General features: G+C 38.7%; 1 protein-coding gene across 1 annotated transcript in view; it reads left to right on the plus strand.

Moving 5' to 3' along the window:
* Positions 1 to 19,143, plus strand: part of LOC117387666 (protocadherin-15-like) — a 199,864-nt gene that overhangs the window by 149,066 nt on the left and 31,655 nt on the right. Inside the window, exons 28-30 of the mRNA XM_055229827.1 lie at positions 9,341 to 9,450; positions 11,147 to 11,287; positions 13,890 to 14,017. Coding sequence (XP_055085802.1) covers positions 9,341 to 9,450; positions 11,147 to 11,287; positions 13,890 to 14,017 — 379 coding nt within the window. The remainder of the gene's footprint in view (positions 1 to 9,340; positions 9,451 to 11,146; positions 11,288 to 13,889; positions 14,018 to 19,143) is intronic.

The raw sequence follows: 19,143 nt of genomic DNA on the forward strand, positions 1-19,143 counted from the left end.
CGATGAAGCCCTGGTCCAACCCACAGTACAAGGACTTACAGTAGTCTAATCTGCAGGTGATGAAGGCATGACCGACACGCTCCAGGTCAGTGTGAGGCAGGTATGGCTTCATCTAAATAAGTAAACGCAGTTGGTAAAAGCCTGATCTGACTACGTGGCTGATCTGTTGGTCAAATTTGAGATAACTGTCGAAAACAACACCAAGATTTCTGGCAGGCTGATAGCAGTAGCACCTCAAAGACCCCAGAGACGTTTTGGCTTCAGATAAATCCCCAAATACCACAATCTCTGTTTTGATTCATTTAGCTTTAAAAAGTTTACAGCCATCCAGTCCTTTACATCCCGAAGGCAACTTAAGTGGGTTTGGATGTTATCTGTGTTGGATTTAAAGGGTAAAGGTAAACTTGCACATCATCAGCAAAGCAATGAAAAGAAATGTTGTGCTTTTTAAAAATAAAGTTTAGTCTAGCTTATTTTTCCACTGTGGAGACTGTAAAATAAAACAGCATATATTTGATTAAACACAGTAATTCACCAACAAAACATATAATTGAAAATCAAATTTTTTTTTTTTTCCCATCTAAAACACTTCAAATCTGGAATTGGACCCGCTGCAACATAAAATTGCACTAGAGAAATTGCACAATTGCTCTGTAGTAGTCTATTTTTGTCCTGATTATGACAAAAAATCCAAAATAACCTGCTAAATTTGACTTAAAACTCAGCAACAATATGATGGGAACACATGACAGAGTGATTGACAGTTGGGAACAGTGACACAAATAGGGACTGTTTTGTGAATGAGAGCTAAAAGAACAAATGGAAAGGGGGAAGAAGAGCGCTCTAGGGTTAGGAAAATGAATTAAAATTTCCCTTTCGCTGTTGAGCTGAAAAGTTTAACTGGAAAAGTGGATAAGTTAGATTCTGTTTTACCTAAAATGACATACATCAACGTTTAACAATATTTTTATACTGGTCCGGTTAGATTTTGAAAACGGCTTTTATATCTTTTGTTTATAGCTTATGTTAGCACAATGTTTTAGCTTGGACCCCGGCCGACTCCAGTATTTCCCTATTGACTATATATTACTTCTTGCATTCCTTTGGCCTGTGTCGAGAGCCAGGCAGAATTAATAAGGCTTAGGCCCACTGCTTTATGGGCTTTATAAAATGTAATGTTTGCTTTAGGGAAATCTACAAGAAAGCCATCAGTGGGCCTTACTCAACAGACATTCTTGGCTGGCCTCCTGCTCCCACCCATGTTATTTATAGTACTACCTGTAGGATAAATCTGGCAAATTTATAATGTTTTGAAACACCTAAAACGACTGAATGCAGCTCAGATCCACTCATCGGTAGGTTGGCAGTTTGAATCCCACTCTCGACATAAACATCATTGGAAAAGCAGTCAGATCCATTAATCCACAGGTTGGTGATGCGATTCCAGCTCCTACAGATGAATGCTGTCATTGTGTCCTTGGGCAAGACGCTTAATTCACCTTACTTCCAGTGTCTGTGTACACTGGTGTATGAATGTGCAGGTGAGTCAGTGAGTGGTTCTTTGATGTAAAGCGCTTGGAGTGCCTTGAAGGTGGAAAAGCTCTTTATAAAAATGTGACCATTTACTATCTTGAAGTCAAGTGAAGGCTGAGCTGTTGCTCCCTTTCAGACATAACAACGTTCCATTGGCCAATACGGTGTGATACAGATGGAGGGCAGCTAAAGCTAATATTAAAATGTAGATTTGTTGTAACATTGTGAGTTCTGGTCTAGTCGACAATGATCAGGTTCAACATTTAGGATTTGATTTAGTGTCTGTGTAATCCCTCAGTCCTCCAGGTCTGATCTATAGCAAATAAATAAAATCTGTCAGCTGGACAAATCGTAAGAGTGAAGATGTTTTGCTGCTCATCCAAGCCATTTCTTCAGTTCTGGTCAGATTAACGGTGGACATTGCCTTATATCTATCTGAAGGGAGGAGCTAACTACACTGAAACTGTAAACAGCTGTTGTCTCCAGTTTCAGCCTTAATGACCCTATTCAACCTGTAATAGCCTCCTATTGTTCTCTTTGTTCCTGTTTGTTTTCGCTCTGAGGATAGAGTTGTAGATCTGTGAGAGATTATGTCTCAGTTCCCCGTTCCTGTTTAAGGAACGATTGTCTTTCCTAACAAAAATAGCTTCTTTAACTCCCCTCTCGAACCATTTCTTTTCTCTGGCTAAGACCTGTACCTCACTATCTTCAAAGGCCTGGTGGTTAGTGGCTTTGACATGGAGATGTACGGCAGACTGTGGTCCAGAGGAGCTCTCACGCCGGTGTTGGTACATTTTCTTAAGGAGTGGCTGTTTAGTTTCTCCAGTGTACCGCTCACTGCACTCTTCATTGTCTCTTTATTGGATATTTCACTACAAATTACAGCGTTATCAGTAGGAAAAAACGATCTCTTGTCCCCCATCTGAGACTATGACATGATCACATTCAAGAATCTGAAAAGCACCAGTACTGTGGAAAGTAACAACATGCCCATGGAGACAAACAGTTGAGGCAGAAAAGTTACATGATGCTTCTTTAACTACATTTCAGCTCCCTTATCTCACAGTGAACAAGTGCAGCTGACTTGGCAATCCAAAATGAGAACAGCCGAAGGAAAAGTGCTATGACTTGAATAGAAAAGAAAATGTGTGACAGATTTTGCTATAGGTTTCACAGTGGGAGACAAACCTTCCCCAAACTATATGTAGCTCTGAAAATATGATGTCACAGTCGACTTAACGCATTTAAAGTTCAGTCCATAGCTTGAGGTAGATGTACTACTCTTTGTACTGCCTGCACCATGATCAGATGAAATGTCTTTGGTGAAACTGGCTTCTGGCAATCTGTCATTTTAACACTGTGATGTGATGAATGTATAAAAATGAAGATGGTGCAAAACTGTGGATTTTTCTCTTTAGTTAAATTTCATTTCTCTTTTTATGACCTATCAAAACAAAATCACTACTTGACAGAGTTCTGACTGTTACGAATATTACGAGACATCATTAGCAAATATATGTTTCCTGATGCAAGTTTAAAAGTGTCCTTCAGCTGATTGGAGATGTCATTGCTTTTTCTGAAATGTTCCACACTAATGACATTGAATCTATCTGGTGGTATCATCTGCTTGTTTTGATGGAGCTAAGTTTAACGCAGTACTGTGGGACAGTCCAGGCAAAGCAATACGAATCTCATAAATTAGAGACATACTTTAACTAATTCTTTCAAAATTGCACTTTCAGTTCAGTTTTAGGGCTTTCTCTGACAATGGAAGACCTTTAATCCCTTGGCCCCAGCACAGTGTTCCAACCCTTTCTTAATTTTATTTGCTTGTGGTTGAAAATCAATAGAAATATAAACAATGCCATCAAAAGTTCATAATTAACTCTGTGGTAATTAAACCCTTGTGAGCTTTAAGCCATGGTAGAATGTTGTTACCTCATTAAAACAGACTTGGAGTTGTGTTTTGTTTCATTCACACATGCTTGAGTAATCCTTTATTATTAGTCCAGGCTCAAAACGGTTCTGTTTATCTGTGTATGTGACTGAAAGGTTTTTATTCTGCACTTTTCTCCTTTAATGTTCAGATTATTTTTGATTATTTATGTTTTGATTTGTTGTATTGTGATTTGTAATGTCTTTCTTATTCTGTAAAGCACTTTGAATTACCTTGTGTACGAATTGTGCTTGCCTTGCCTAATCTCCAAAGCTCAAAATGCTCCGTTCCACCTTGTGATGTCATGAAGTTAAGAGCTACCTTTTACCTTTTGTTCAATAGAGTATTTCCAGGTCTGAACGCATCCAAATGGGTCTAGTGAAGGTGTATGGAGTTTAAAAACACAGTGGAGCACTTCCTGTATTACCACGTGACATCACAAGGTGAAACTGAGTGTTTTTGGTTTGGGAGAAGAACTCAGAAGCTTAAGTGTGCAGGGTGTTTGTGTGTTAAACATGTATGAATGAAACAAAACACAACTCCGAGTACGTTTGTGAGGAGGAAACAACATTATAACCAAGATCGGAAAATTGCGTAATATGAGCCCTTTAACTTATCTTGCAGTCCATCAAGTGAACCCACCACCAAACAACAAGATGAATCTATTTGCAGTGGCAACATCTCTCTTTGTACAAATACCCCAAAATAATATTTAATATGATCCATTTACTTGAGTTGTTCGGTGTCTCGCAGGCATCAGCTCCTACGCAGAGTACACTTTGTCACCGCACACATGTCGCTTAGCTGTCATAGAAAGAAGGCGTTTTGGAGAGTGGTCCACGGCATAACCACACACGAGATTGGATGGGCAGACAGAGATGGAAAAGACATGACAAGGAAGAACAATGGGCCAGGATGGAACAGTGGATCATAAAGAAAATAGGGGCAGGAGGATACAGCCCAAAATGCCAGCATGTAATGAGTAAGGTAAACAAATGATCCACTGGAGGAGAGACAGAAGGGAGAGAAAGGGAGGGGAGGCACTGCGTACATCTGTCACCACGCTCATTATTCTCTCCATCCTGCCACTGCTCACTGTAGGTTGTGTCTTATAGCTGTTACACTTCCTCCTTTTGGATTCTCTCCTCCAGGATCACCACAACAAATCATCTGCCTCCTCATGTACAACCCTATCTGCATATTCATTTTGGTACATATTTCATGCCGTCCCTGACACCGTTCGCTATGTATTTCTGTATGTTGCCATGTTGGTTCACAGTCTATATTTGGTCGTAGCCTCCTGTAGCTGGATTGTGGTATAGCGACTAACTTGTTTGTCAAAATCAGTTTCAGGTATAGAGCTAATTTATGATGACTGTGTTTTTATGTTTTAATGTTTTCATCTCAGTATTGTATGTACGGTATGCAGGTGTGTTCCCAATGTTGTAGTTGTTGCACTTTGTCTTGTATGCTATTTGTGTGTTTATATTTACAAGGGCTGCAAAAAAGAACCACAGGTGTTTTTATCAGACGTCCATGTCTCTCTCTACCAGTGCTGTAATTACAATGATTACACACTCAGTGGAATTAATAGTGTTGTTACAATAGTAAAATTTCAAACTCAATTTTGGTACTAAACAATAAACTGGATACTAAATGCTAATTCTGTAACCATGATAATACAAAACACTCTTTCGTTAGAAAATACAATTTAATTTTCAACATTGAATAGTAGCACTTTCTTGTATATTTTGTTCACAATGAATGCATGGCTCAGTGGGCTGCTCTTGTGGTCGACTGGCTGGCACACTGAGCAGTTTTTAAACTTTTAAAATTTTCAAACTGCCCTGACGAAGGATCTGATGAGCCTAGCTGTTGAGCTGCACTGAGACTTTTGTTTCAGCTTTCTACTATTGTGTTTAAAGGCTTAATGTGCTTAAATTGCCGCTTGGAGACAAATAAAGGGATATTGATTGATTGATTGATTGATTGATTGATTGATTGATATTACCATGTGGCCTTATATCTGTTTAATTACTCTTTCGTCCACGTAGGTTCCATAGTGGTCCATGGGTGTATACTAGTCTATGTGTCTTATACTTGCTCTGATGCAGCTCAAGATCATTCTAAAACTATTCTGTCCTGTAAATGTGACTTTTTTAGTATCGTTGATCAATCATACCCAAACCTGAATGTACTACAGTAAAAATCGGTAAATATTCAGTTTTTCTGCATAAACCAAAAGGCATTATCAAATCAGCCACTTTCTTTTCAAATGCAGAAGCATCTGGGTCCCGTTGCTTTTAAGACGCTGTCTTTCAAATGCAGAACACATTTCCTCTTGAATATCCAATCACGGCCCATCAGAACGTGCTGATATTATGTCCCAGAATATGATACTTTGCAGTGACGTAACATTGGGAGGGACTGCATGTATGTCTATGGAAGAAGTTCCACAGTTACCATGGCAGCACAGTGCACACATTAGGAAACACAGGCTGGTGAGGTTTAGATGAAAAAAAAAGGTTTCAACTTTTAATTTTCAGAACTCTGTGATCAACGCGAGCCTTCATGATCCTGTTTAGGCCTGAAAACTCTTGGCTAATGTTTAATTGTGACTTTAATGCTATCGGAGACTGAGGGACTTGTTTAACACTACAAATCAGCTCACTTGTTATAATCCCGGCTAAATCAGTTCTGTTTAGATTGTGTTAAAACAAAACTAAGGTTAGAGATTAAGTAAGAGCTACAGACAAAACAGTGCAGTCCCTAAGTTTTACCCCAGGAAATGTTGATTACCACTTGAAAGGTATCAATAGGAAATGCACAGAACCAACTATAACCTTTTAAAAATCAGTTCTAACACACAATTTCTTGCTACTTTTTTCCATCTTAGAACATTTCTGTGTCTAAATGTAAACGTTGTGATCAGCAGCCAGAGTAAATAACATTGCATGGGCTTAACACCTAACCACAGCCTTAAGTGTGAAAGTGCAAATCTACTCTCCTCTTATCAACATGGTCCCAGCTTGCTTTGGGACAGTCGATTACAGAGTCGTACTTCATTGTGTGCGGTTCCAATAGTGAAGATGTACCGCTAAAGTGCGTTGTAAGTCCCTACAGCTATAGCTCCCTCCCTGCCTCTACTTGTACTCGCACTCTGCCCTACCCTGTCAGGTCTCCATTGTGGCCTAAGTGTTGAAGTGAGCAGTGGGAGAATGGACACAGGATTGTTGTGGACTTCTGCTGGGATGTGGGCTGGCAGCAGGAGCCCGAGGGGAGAGAGGAGAGACAGGTGCGGCCAGGGGAACAGGCAGTAAAAGGTACCATGACTGCGAGGAGAAGTGCAGATGGAGGGAGGAAGGGAGTTTTTGACAGGATAGTGGGAATTACAAAGATATCAAACCCTTTTCGAGACTTCGTAGTGGGGGACGATGGCACCGTTTTGAGGGGTAAATAGAGGTTTGGACATTGGACGGTGTCATTTTCTGCAGATACTTGCAACCCCACAAAACCAAGGATAAAAGCATCCTTAGATGAGATCTCATTCATGGCTCCGTATTTGCTCCGGGTCATACACAAATGTTCAAATACGTTGGACATCATGTATCAAAAATAACCTCCCATGTAAATGATAATCCACTGCTTGTTGGGGAGGAATACCACAGTGAGGAAGATTTCGGAATGAACAACTGTGTTTATTTTCGAGAATAAATCCGATAATTGAATGATGCTGAATGAATATAAAATTGTAATTGTGGAAGCAATAACAGTTGTGAGGTGTTAATTGTGGTCATGATAGCTTAAGTTATTGCAGAATTAGTAGTAAAAAGCAGTAGTATTGTTTCTCCAAATACTTATAACTAAATAAAATGTAATAGTAATAGTAATCAGACTCTACAAATATAATTCTTACACTGTGTTTCCTTACTTAACACTTGAAAAAGGAGTTCATTTTAAATAGTTTGCAGTGGTCCAAAGTTATTCCTTGCTTACCTTATGCATTCCGAGCATACGCATTATTATTTATTCTTTTCACAACTTTCAGAGGTCAGAGCAGAGCTTTGCCATCATTGTAACGCTAACAACAACTAGCAAGCTAATACACACTTACTGATTTACCAGACAATGGAAAGCGTTAAAATTTGATTAGATTAGAATTAGAGCCAACAGTAGTGGACATATTTTGACCTCAACAGCTGCTTATAAAATATATCTATAGCGGGGCAAGACTGTGTAAAGAAGTGGACTAAGAGAGTGTGACGTCCTCCGTGTTCACAACTTGATTCCTCTTTGGTACATGGCGGCTAGCGTGTTAGCTATGTTCATTTATATATACATTCTATGGGCAAGGCACATTTTGCTCAAATACTTGCAAAAAGCAGGACTACTACTACTTTGAAAGATGAATTGAGATGCACAATCATTCTTGATAATGGTCCCAAATTGCCTCTTTATTGCATAATTGCATGAGGACAGGTATTGTTGATTGCATCCTCCAGCCCTCAGAGTGAAGGTCCACCCTCCCCCCCTGTCCCCCATCATTTATCTGCTCCTGATTACTCGACAGCTTACGCACTCGGTCGTCTGTGTTATAATGTTTAGCCAGCTGTGACGTGCGGCTTAATCACTGAGCTGGGTTTATTTAATGGAGTGGAATCTGCTGGAAATGTGAAACTTGCCAGATACTTGGAAAATCTGTCAAGACTGTGAGGAAGGAGGGAATCGGCCACATGGTAGGAGGAAACAGCTTGTCTTGGATTTCCGAGAGCTGTTGATGGCATTTTATCATGGCACCGCGCGGGCACCTGGTCGTAAATAAATCAGAACTATTTTGCGAACACATTGTGAACTTTGTGCAGTACAATATTGCCAATAAACAACCATTTTCGTGAAGAAATATGAACTGGCTGGGCAAATTGAGTTGAAAATAAGGCGCAGAATTTAATGTTTTGTACACATTTTTGGAATGTAATACAATTTACTGTTGTCTGGTTACCTATTCTATACTTCTCTGTACTGATATTAAAGCAGGTGCACTTTTTTCCACATAGTTGAGCAAAATTAATTTTTCCCCAATACGCAAACATTGTGAAAATCAGCTCATAGGGTCAAAGTGAGACCACTGTACTGACTGTATCTAATTATAATGTGTTGTATTTTATTGTATTTGAATGCGCTGTTTGCATGTTGTTATGTTTGCTGAAACAGCAGAACTCTGCTCTGGCCTCTGCAACTTGTGAAAAGCTCTTCACTGCAGTGAATAATTTGGATCCAGGAATGCATTATGAAAGTGTCCTCACTTTCATAATGCATTCCTGAACTTCAAACCACTGCAAACTGTTCAAAAGAAACTAGTTCTGTTTTTCACATTATTAAAACTGTAAAAGACAGGTATTTTTTAAACGGTGAGTAAAATGTGATTTAATATGCAACTGAGCTATACTCTGTGAAACCATTGTTAGTATTTTGCATTCTTTGACCACTTGTTAGAAATGGGCATTTTGGAATTGTATATTGTGTGTCGCTGTCTAGAATACAGACTGTTTACATGCTATTATGACAAAAAATACACAGGTTATAATGCTCCATCATTAGTTACAACTCTTAACTTACATTTGAGAGAACCATTTTCAGAGTAGATTTTGGCTTGTACCAAACTTTGATACAACAAAATCACTGTATAGCTTTGTTGGCCCTGTGCTGTCAGAGTACAGGAAGCCTTCAAAATGAAGTGAACTTTGGGCAGCTTTGACAGACTGGAGTCTCACTGGTATTTAACTCGGCAAATCCTTCCTCTGTATCCATAGAGACCAGACCCCTGTATTAAGCCCTCTTATCAGCTGATGGGCATTGACTGGTGTGTTGCAGGTTTGCCCCGGTGAGCGAGGAGGCTGCTGTCGGGACCCCCGTGGGAAACATCATGGCTGCCGCTGTCAATCAAACCATCGTATACTCCATCATTGAGGGCAATGAGCTTGGTGAGTGCACTCCAATGGACTGGGGGCTTTTGTGAGAGGGGGGTAGACTCTTTAATGACTCCTCACAGTGGTAGTCTGTACACTGAACAATGCTGTGTACGGCTTTCAGCTCATCAGATCTTTCACTAGCAAAGAAACCTCAGAATACAATGCAAATACGACTTTATAATGCACGAAGACAGTAATTATGGTAGACAAAGTAATATTCTAAGGCTGCTTTTGAAAAGGAGGGATTCTGAGAAGGCAATTGGCTCTCTAGCTCCCACCATACCTGAAACATAGATGAAATGAGAAGTAGCAAAGACGGAGAGGTTTGCAGGAGGCGTGGTTCTGTTCCCAAACTTGAGATAACAGACCAAAAATGGCACTCACTTCGACCCATCCACTTACTTTGTTGGTCAAATTATGTGAGATGATACACAGTGTACCTTTTGCACTGTATTTTCCAAATAAGTTAATGTTTCATCTATTCACAAATGCATTTTTTTACGGTCTATAAAATGATTTAATGCAATGGTACCTGGCTTTCAAATCATGAAAGGAGGACGTAAATCTGTCAAACTGACTCTCACAAACCCTTTGGCACATCGCTAGTATTCGCTTAGAAATATTAGTTTTATGGACGCATTGTTTGTTCATTCATTTAAGAGACAAATTGGACAACGCAGTAGACAGTAAGTAGACATCAGTACTGCTGTTCTGTCAGATTGGTTTTGCTGGTATTTTAATAATGTGGTTAGCCATGATTATTCTGTTCTATTATCTATTAAAGTCATAAATGAAAGAAAAATCAACTAATATCTTTAAAGTCGATCTCTAATTACTATTGGCAATAGTAATTAGAGATCGACTGCTATGGGTTTTTTCATGGCCAGTACCGATACCAATTGTTTAGAATCCAGAGCGATGACTGATAAGCTCTGCCGATATTTGTTACATAGGACCAATTTTGAATATTTTCCCCAAATTATGTCATTTAAATTTACTACACACTCCCCCCAAGCCCTTTTTTTTTTTTTTTTACCACAAACCTATAAGAGAGCTGTGAAATCACGTTCTGTGCAGTTGTCTCTTTGTATTGAAGTGTTAAAATAAAGATTTGCGTGCATTCATTTAGGCAGTAGATTGATCAAAACAAAATGCTGGCCTGTGCTGGAGATTTATTCGATACGCTAAAAAGCCCAAATATTGTCCTGATATATCGGCCAACCGGTATATCGCTCCATTAGTAATAATATTTCACACGTTTATTGTCAAAGTGGAGGCATTTTGAGTCATTTGTACCAACAATGTGTCCACTTGAAAAGCCCTGTGCCATTTCATATATCCTTTGTTTTGCACCAGCTGGAGGTAAAGTACAAATGAAGTACGATTTAGTGGAGGCTGGCTCATTCACTTCACTCACTACTTTTAAATGTATGATGTTTGGGATCAAAGACTGTGTTCAGTGCTGCCACTGTGCCATATTTCCATAACACTGGCCTCTATTATAATGACTGCTGTTGTGGGAATGGATCAGACAAATGTTTCTCTGTGGTTGCTCCTATTTGAAGTTATTTTGTTGTATCATATTTAGGACAAAGTTTATTCCAGATTACCTCACGATTTAAGGCAATATTAAGGAAAAATAAACAACTACAACAATAACAACTGCATTTTAATTTAGTAATTTGCTAACTATGTTTTTTCTCTCTAGGTATGTTTTCACTGAACGAGTCAACAGGGCTTATCTCCACCGCCAAAATTCTGGATTATGAGGCCAATTCCAGCTATGTGCTCAAAGTGGAAGCTGATTCTATGGGAGTGGTGCTGTCCAACTTCAGAGCTCCCTCAAAATGTAAGACTGACCTTCTATTCTTCATCAAATCTCGCATATACAGTAGATATTAGACACATTTCAAAACACAAATGATTACAGTACAAAGAAATCCATGTCATGAGTGATGATAATCATTATCACGGCATACAGGTGTGTGGTTTTTTTTTCGTATAGGTGCAATATGTAACATTTCCAGATCCGCCACCTGCTTGTCTCCATGAAGATGTTACTGCCTTGCCTTCAACCATTACCATTGCTCTTATACATTTTTAATGGAGACAGTAGGTGGTCGACATCCCCACCAGACAGTTGCATAGTCCATTAAGTAAACATGGGTACACGCTGGTTTATTTTATCTTTGAGGTCTTGCAGTTGCAGCTGCTCTAGGCACTAGCCTTGAGTTTCATAGAGAATATTGATTTTTACAACGGAAATAATGCATGTTTTCACTCAACTTTTATAGTTTACCACCTATCATAAACAGTTGTGATGGGTGATCGTTTTTCCTTACTTCTTGCCCTTATCTTTAAATTTAACCTCAAAATGTCAGAGAGGAAGCGTTACCTAAAACTGCACTCTTATCTCATCCATCATCTGCCTACTTTGTCTTGAGGCTTGCCCGCGTTGTTGACAGACTTTTTCCTCTAACACTAAAACCTACCAGTCACTTTTGCAGGTTGGTCTCGTAAGCAGATGACAGGAGCGGCTAGAATTTCAATGCAGAATATCAAACATTTGAAGATGATCAAAGTGGGAGAGATTTTATCAAAAAAACTTCTCCAAAGTGCCTGAGACATTATAACACAGTGGAGTAATTGGTAAGGAGCCAAAATGAACATTCTCTGCCCTCTCGTCTGCCCAGTGTTTTATTTCAGATTGTCCATTAATTTAATCTGTGTCATAATTTCTCCTATTGTCACTCCATCCAAACTTTATTGGTCTTTTTGGCTAATTGCATATGGGAGTCAAGAATAACTAAAGTGATTCTGCGTACTTATAATTGAAACTATAACTGCAGTGAAAGTGGTGGTAATTACTCTCAAAGTCTTTATCATTCTCTGCACTGTCTCTCTCTGAAAACATATCTGCTTTTCTTGTAATAGACTCGCGGCTCTCGAGTTTCTCTTTTCTTCTTTAATTACGCTGTTTACCACATGCTGCTCCGTTCAATGCAGCCGTTTGAATTTAAGCTAACGTTCTGGGATTAAACTACAAATCATTGTCGTCATTAGCGAATCTCCGCAGATTTCCTTTTCATTTTGGTTTTAATCAGGCATCAAATCAATAGGAGTTGCACAATGTGTTAATCTGCCGCTCGTGTTCAAAGGAAGGTTGAAATTGTAAATAGAAATGTGCTTTAGGAGTGGTTAAACAGATCCGTGTTTGCCTTATCTGCATTTGTGTTTACTCTCGCCAAAACTTTCAATTTTTGTAAAGATTTTCGATTGAAGTTTTTCTGTGTGCAGTTGGAACTCTGCTAACATTGATACTCTCAAGCTGTTGGTTTAATCTGTAACAAGAGCTTTCACTGAATTGGCTCTTTTTCTTTGTTGTTGTTAAAGACATTTATATATGTTTAGTATATTTGGAAACTGATGCCACTGCCAAGGCATTAAAAGTCCTATATTACGCAAAATTAACTCAAGCAAAGTTAGAATTTTGTTACCTCCTAAAAACATACCCGGAGCACACATGTTTGAGTAACCTTTTATTATTAGTCTGTCCACATCTCCAAAGCTCAAAATGCTCTGTTCCATCTTGTAATGTCATGAAGCTGTAGTTTTCATGTTAACAGCTCCTTTTACCTTAAGTTCAGTAGAGATTGGCAATTCCAGGGATAAAATGATCCAAATGATTCTAGTGAAGGTGCAAAAACACAGTGGAGCACTTCCTGTATTACCGCATGACATCACAAGGTGGAACAGAGTGTTTTCTGTTAGAGAGAAGAACTGCCTAAATATGCAGGGTTTGTCTGTTAAACGTGTGAATGAAACAAAACTTCAGGTATGTTTTTGATGAGGAAACATTATAACTTTTATCAGAAAATAACATAATATTGGCCCTTTAATCCTATCCAGCAATGACAATGCCCAAACATTTTTTTAGTTCAGTGGTATCTTAGAATTCTTATTTAAAAAAAAAAAAAAAAAATACTATCAAAAAAACAACTTTCTTCTTATTTGGTAAACTCAAGGATGAATTCCAAGTATAACCTTTTAGATTAAAAGCAATCTTAACAAACCCACAGCAGAAAAAACCTTAACCATAACAAACTTTTATTTTTATTATCCCATCTTCTATTTTAGAATAAAAGCCCTGTTGGTGCTCTTGGTTTTAAACCATGCCTAATTCTGCTATAATTATCTTGCTAAATAACAAACAACATGATTAGTACATCTGTAGTGATGACACCACAAGTCAGAAAAAGTTTATATTTAGAATGAGATATCAAATTTCCACGTGGGAACATTACTCATTGTCAGTCTAATTTTGCACCTGTCAACGTGGAGCACACAGGGAGCCAGTCGCCATGGCAGCTGTCAATCAAAGCTCGTAGTTGTACGCCTGTTGTGTCTGCTCTCTATGCATTTATGTATTGTGCTAACTTTTTGTGTTGCAGCAAATACAGCCAAGGTGATGATTGATGTGCGGGATGAGAATGACCACGCTCCAGTTTTCACCAAATCCCTTTATATCGCCGGGGTTACAGAAGACGCCAAAACGTTTACATCTGTAATACAAGTGCAGGTACAAAAGACCCTTATACAATACATATAGTACATGAACAGTTTGCATTATTGTGTATTTTGTATTGTGGCTACAGGGGTCTAGTCAAAATATATATTTTTTAGATCAGATGTGCCTGAGGTTTCTGTCTTTTCTTCACGCCCACTGACTCATACACCCCCTGTTTAGCGCTCAAGATCACTCCTGGCCTCCTTTTTTCTTAGATTATAATTTGTTGCAAACCAATATTCAGATTGTAAATTAAAATGTTCTATCCTGTAGGCTTTTATTGTTATTCAGTGAACCAGCCCTTTTTTTTACTGAGGAAAGGTTTGACTCAGAGCAGAGAGAAGAACATGTTGTTTTGATGAATGTGTTTATAATTTATGTTACTTACAGTTAAAAAATTGCAAAATGTATTAACTTCTCAATTTGGAATTTCAAGTAACCTCAGCCACAAGCAATGTAATGAAACAAACATTACTCTCAATAGGATTATCATGAATAATATTATTTATAATAGAGATTTTTACCCATTGACTTAAATTCCACTTATTTTAAGGGGTTGAGGTTTACTTGCACCTATAAATCTGCAGTGTTTTTATACATATGATAGCAGTGGAAAGAAAAGAATAGTATTAGCTTAGATTTGAAAGGACTGAAGGAATCGCTGGATAAAATTGTAACTTGAGTGTGATATATACATTGTGGGATCAAAATGGTGGTTGAGCCTTGGGGCACTGGTAGCTCATTTGGTAGAGTGGTCGTCCTCTAATGTGAAGGTTGGCAGTTCAAATCCCATTCTCAACATAAAACATCATTATTAGAGAGTCAGTGTGTGAATGTGTGAGTGGTTCCTTGATGTAAAGCGCTTTGAGTGACTTGAATGTGGAAAAGCGCTATGTAAAAATGTGATTTACCATTTTATTTCTCGGCATCAAAATCAAAATCTGAGTCTGAAATTTTAGTCTCATCACAGCACTACTATTTTAAGAATTATTTCCCTGGAAACTCTACTGTGTGATGTTTCTAGATACCTAAACCCTTTCTATTTTGCTCTTTAAGAAACTCTGCTTTTTGTGCCCTCTTTGCTGCTTCTAGCTTTCATTGCTGTTTTCAACTTGCCCCAGTCTCCCCTCTCTCCTGTTAGACCTGCAGTGCGGCGCTGATTACAACCTGTGTGCACCATTTTCTTTAAACAGATATAATCTCCAGTCCACTCCATAACAAGATTAACCGCCGACAAACCCGTCTAGCCACAATCATGTTTTCCCCTCCAACAACCTGAGCGTTGAAAACCTTTCTTGTCCCAAAAATGGGTCATGTCTCTGAGCCTTCTCCCTCTGTGAAGTAGCAATATGTTTTAATGAGTAGAGGTGCAGGCGCATGCAGAAAAGTATCTGCACTTTAAATATTTTATCACAGTTTTTAAAATCATTCTTAGATATTTCCTCTTCATTATATCACACGGCAGCAAAAACTGACACGAAGATGAAAGGAGTAGGCGAACGTGCAACAAAAACTCATTATTGAAAGTCGGAATTGAAAACGTGCTCGGCTCACTGAGGAAGTTGAACGATTTGAAGCTAACTGTACAACGATCTGGCAAAACTTTATGACCACTGACAGGTTACGTGACATTTTAACTATGGCACCTCATAGTGGGTTATATATTTTAGATCAGGGGTGTCCAAACTATGGCCTGGGGCCCAAATGAGGACCTCAGACCAGTTTTTATTGTCCCTCAGGCCTCCTGCTAAACTGACCCAATTGATAATAAGCTGTACTTTTAACAGCAAATTAAAGTATTTCTACCACTATAACCTCAAACATCACATTGCAGTGTGATACAGACCTAAAATGAATGTGTTTCAAGCCTTATTAATCCACAGCGGCTCAGTCAAAGCTGTGTATAAAGCACCACACTGCATTGATCACTGGTCTGTGGCCCTCCGCTTTGAATATGTTTTGAGATGTGGCCCTCGATAAAAAAAAATAAAAAAAAGTTTGGGCACCTCTGCTTTAGATAGTAACTGAATCATTTATGATGTGCTTTATTTTGACTTTTCAGAAATGTATTAGTGTCGCTATTGCTGGGTTTCAGATGACATCACAACATCCTATTGGCCAGTGGGGGGGGCATTTACCATGTGCATTTACCTTTTGGATATTTCATGGCAAAGTACAATGTAATCAATAGGGAAAAATAGTAAAATTTAAAGCTACACTGTGAAACCTTTCTGGTGGAGGCTATTGAGGTTGCCCAGAATGTTCCGCAATATGGCATTACCATAACTACCTATCATGGCGTATCAATCAAGTTAGAGGTCAGATATGTGGAAAGAAAGTCATTTTGAGCCATAATTCACCTGTAATCAAACGAAGGCAAGGCAAAATAAAAAGGTTTAATGCCATAGTGTGGAATATTCCTGTCAAAGCAATACTGTGTTACAAGCAGGTGGCAGACCTCATCCACCTCCACCTAAAAAAATGATAATGCATCCCTGAAAAAGGATCATAACTAGTCTAGGTATTTGAAATGTAAAAACATAGTGGGAACAAGTGCTTTGTGCTCTGAAGATGGAACTGGTCTGATTATGCAGGACTAATGAAACAAAACATAACACATAACAAAAAAAGTCAATTTAGCAGAATATGACAATTTTAAAGTTTTGTGTTTGAAGCAGCACAGTTAAATAGTTTTGAATAGCTTGTCATAGTAACACATTTTGAAGCACGGTATGGTCAGTATAGTAATTATCATGACAGGGCTGGTTTTGAATGAGTTACACAAGGCGTCATTTGTGATAAATAGAAAACAGGTGGTCATAAAGTTATGGCTTACGGCGTATACACATTTTATGATAACCTTGTTTAGTTTCCCTGACCTTCTAAAATATTTAATACTCTAAAAAAAGGAAATACCCGTCCGCCTTTGGATGTTTTGCTAGGGATTGACGTTGGATAAAGATACATGGCGTCCAGCTGTGAGAGAAACTCGAGTAGACAGAAGCGGCAGGGAGGACGTACATGATTTATAGGGGGATGTAGAGCACAGGTGATTGAGGAAATGGGTACAGACAGGAGCACATAGAAATGCAGAGTACATGCCTTTTGCCCACCGCCGAACAGCCGAAGGAGGACGTGGTTCAGACTCGTAGCAATCATTAAAGTCTCTAAATTAAATTGGAAAAGAATCAAATCTATAGGAACACTGCATTCCTTTAGACTTGAACTAATGCTACTTATTAATTTTGTATTTTTATTTGGCTATTTTGTCCTTAACTCCAGATATGAACATTAATAACGGACAAATCAGGTGTCTTCTTTCAACGAGGTCGCTCCCACTACCGTTAGCAACAGGTTTGATTGACAGCGTTGCTAAGAGCCATAACATAAACTTACTTCTGAAAGTATCGCCAAATCTATTACTATTAAAATGTTTTTTTACTCATTGATCATACTAAAAAGGTTTCTTCTGTCACATTGTCTAAAGAAACAAAGATACAAATAAATAAATAGATGTTTGATATACCCTCAAGCATAAGGACTAGGGCCCAAGATGTTGTCTTATTCTCCTGCTGTTCTTACATTTTTCATCGCAACACTAAAATCCCCCCATTGTGAGACAAGTAAAATCTTGTCTTATATCTCAGAACACACATTGATGGTGTTGCAGATGAAGATTACTTTAACCAGTACCCAATACTTTTGTTTTCTTGTTACATCACTGCTTACTTTCTGTACTATTCCATAACAAATGCAATTACAGACAAATGGAAATGACCCCCTGTCGCTTTGAGTTTGAAGACATAATTTGCGATTTGGTTCATCAGACTCAAGTATTTGTGCCACTCTCAAAGTCTGAGGCTCATGAATTATCGTCATTCGTATTCAACCATTGTCTCGCTGTGTTGTTGTTATTCCTAGTTTTTCTTGTAATTGAGTCATCTCCTGCAAATGAATGACACTCCGAGGGGGGATCTTCTCCTAGTTTATCATGCTGAATGCCATTTTCCTGTCAAAATTAGTCTGAGAATTAAAGAATGCTGATTTACGTAGAATAAGTATATATGCCTGCTGGGACGGGTTATCTTGAAAGATTACGAAATATATAAACTCTTTTGTTGCTTCTTAGTCAAAATGCTGCATTTCTTCATTAATAATGTGTCACTCTCTGTCTAACTTGTGTCAAAGCTATAATTTACAGCAATAATTTCAAACAAGGTAACTATTCAGCACCTTATTTCTACCTTGTGTCACCTGGTTGTATGTTACAGATCCAATCAGTATCTGCTATTTCTTAATCTGTCACCTCTCAACCAACTCTCTACCAACCTCTATCCTATGGCGACATGATGGTTGAATGGGTAGAGTAGTGTTCTCGCCTGACAACAAGAAGGTTCCAGGTTTTTAGTGGGAACTTTGCATTTTCTCCCCGTGTCTGTGTGCGTTTCTTCCAAGCTTTCCCGCATCAACCCAACACATGTACAATAGGTAAAATCCTCCAGCTAAGGTAGTCCTGACCAAGCTTAGCTCAAAATCTGGAGGTGGGTCCCCGGCTGCTCCTGACATATCGTCCCAACTGTATTTTTCTTGAGTGTTGTACTACTGTAAAGGTGTACATCCCATAGCCTCCTATAGCCACTTTTTATCATTGCCTCTGATGCTGTGGGTGTTCCAGGCTAAATCTGCAGTCTGTTCTTCCAGCCTTTTAAAAGAAACTGCAATAAATCAATGGCCTCCTGCTTGTGCGTCTGCGAGAGGGAGGGAGAGAAAGAGGGAGAAGGGGGGAAGGAAAGAGAGATAGAGTGTGAATGAGGGAGACTTGATAGGTAGCCAGAACAGACTGAATAGATTATCGGATATGCTTAAGGCTCAAAGCATCACTTTACCTCCTGTTGTGTTGTTCGTGGGCAACATTGACCACACTCTGGCACACAAAACAATACAGATTACCTTAGCAATTTAAATGATGTTAGAACGGAACAGTATGAATTTGATTGGCCACAAGGAGCAAATCGCAAGGGCTACAGTTCTGTTTTTTTTTGGTTTGGGTAGCACTTAATTCATAATGAGGCTAAAGTGTAATTATTATAGAGTCCATGTTCCTTCTTTGTTAAGGTTAACGAAGGTGTAGTTGTAGT

Source organism: Periophthalmus magnuspinnatus, chromosome 19, assembly GCF_009829125.3.
Source record: "Periophthalmus magnuspinnatus isolate fPerMag1 chromosome 19, fPerMag1.2.pri, whole genome shotgun sequence".
Taxonomy (NCBI): domain Eukaryota; kingdom Metazoa; phylum Chordata; class Actinopteri; order Gobiiformes; family Gobiidae; genus Periophthalmus; species Periophthalmus magnuspinnatus.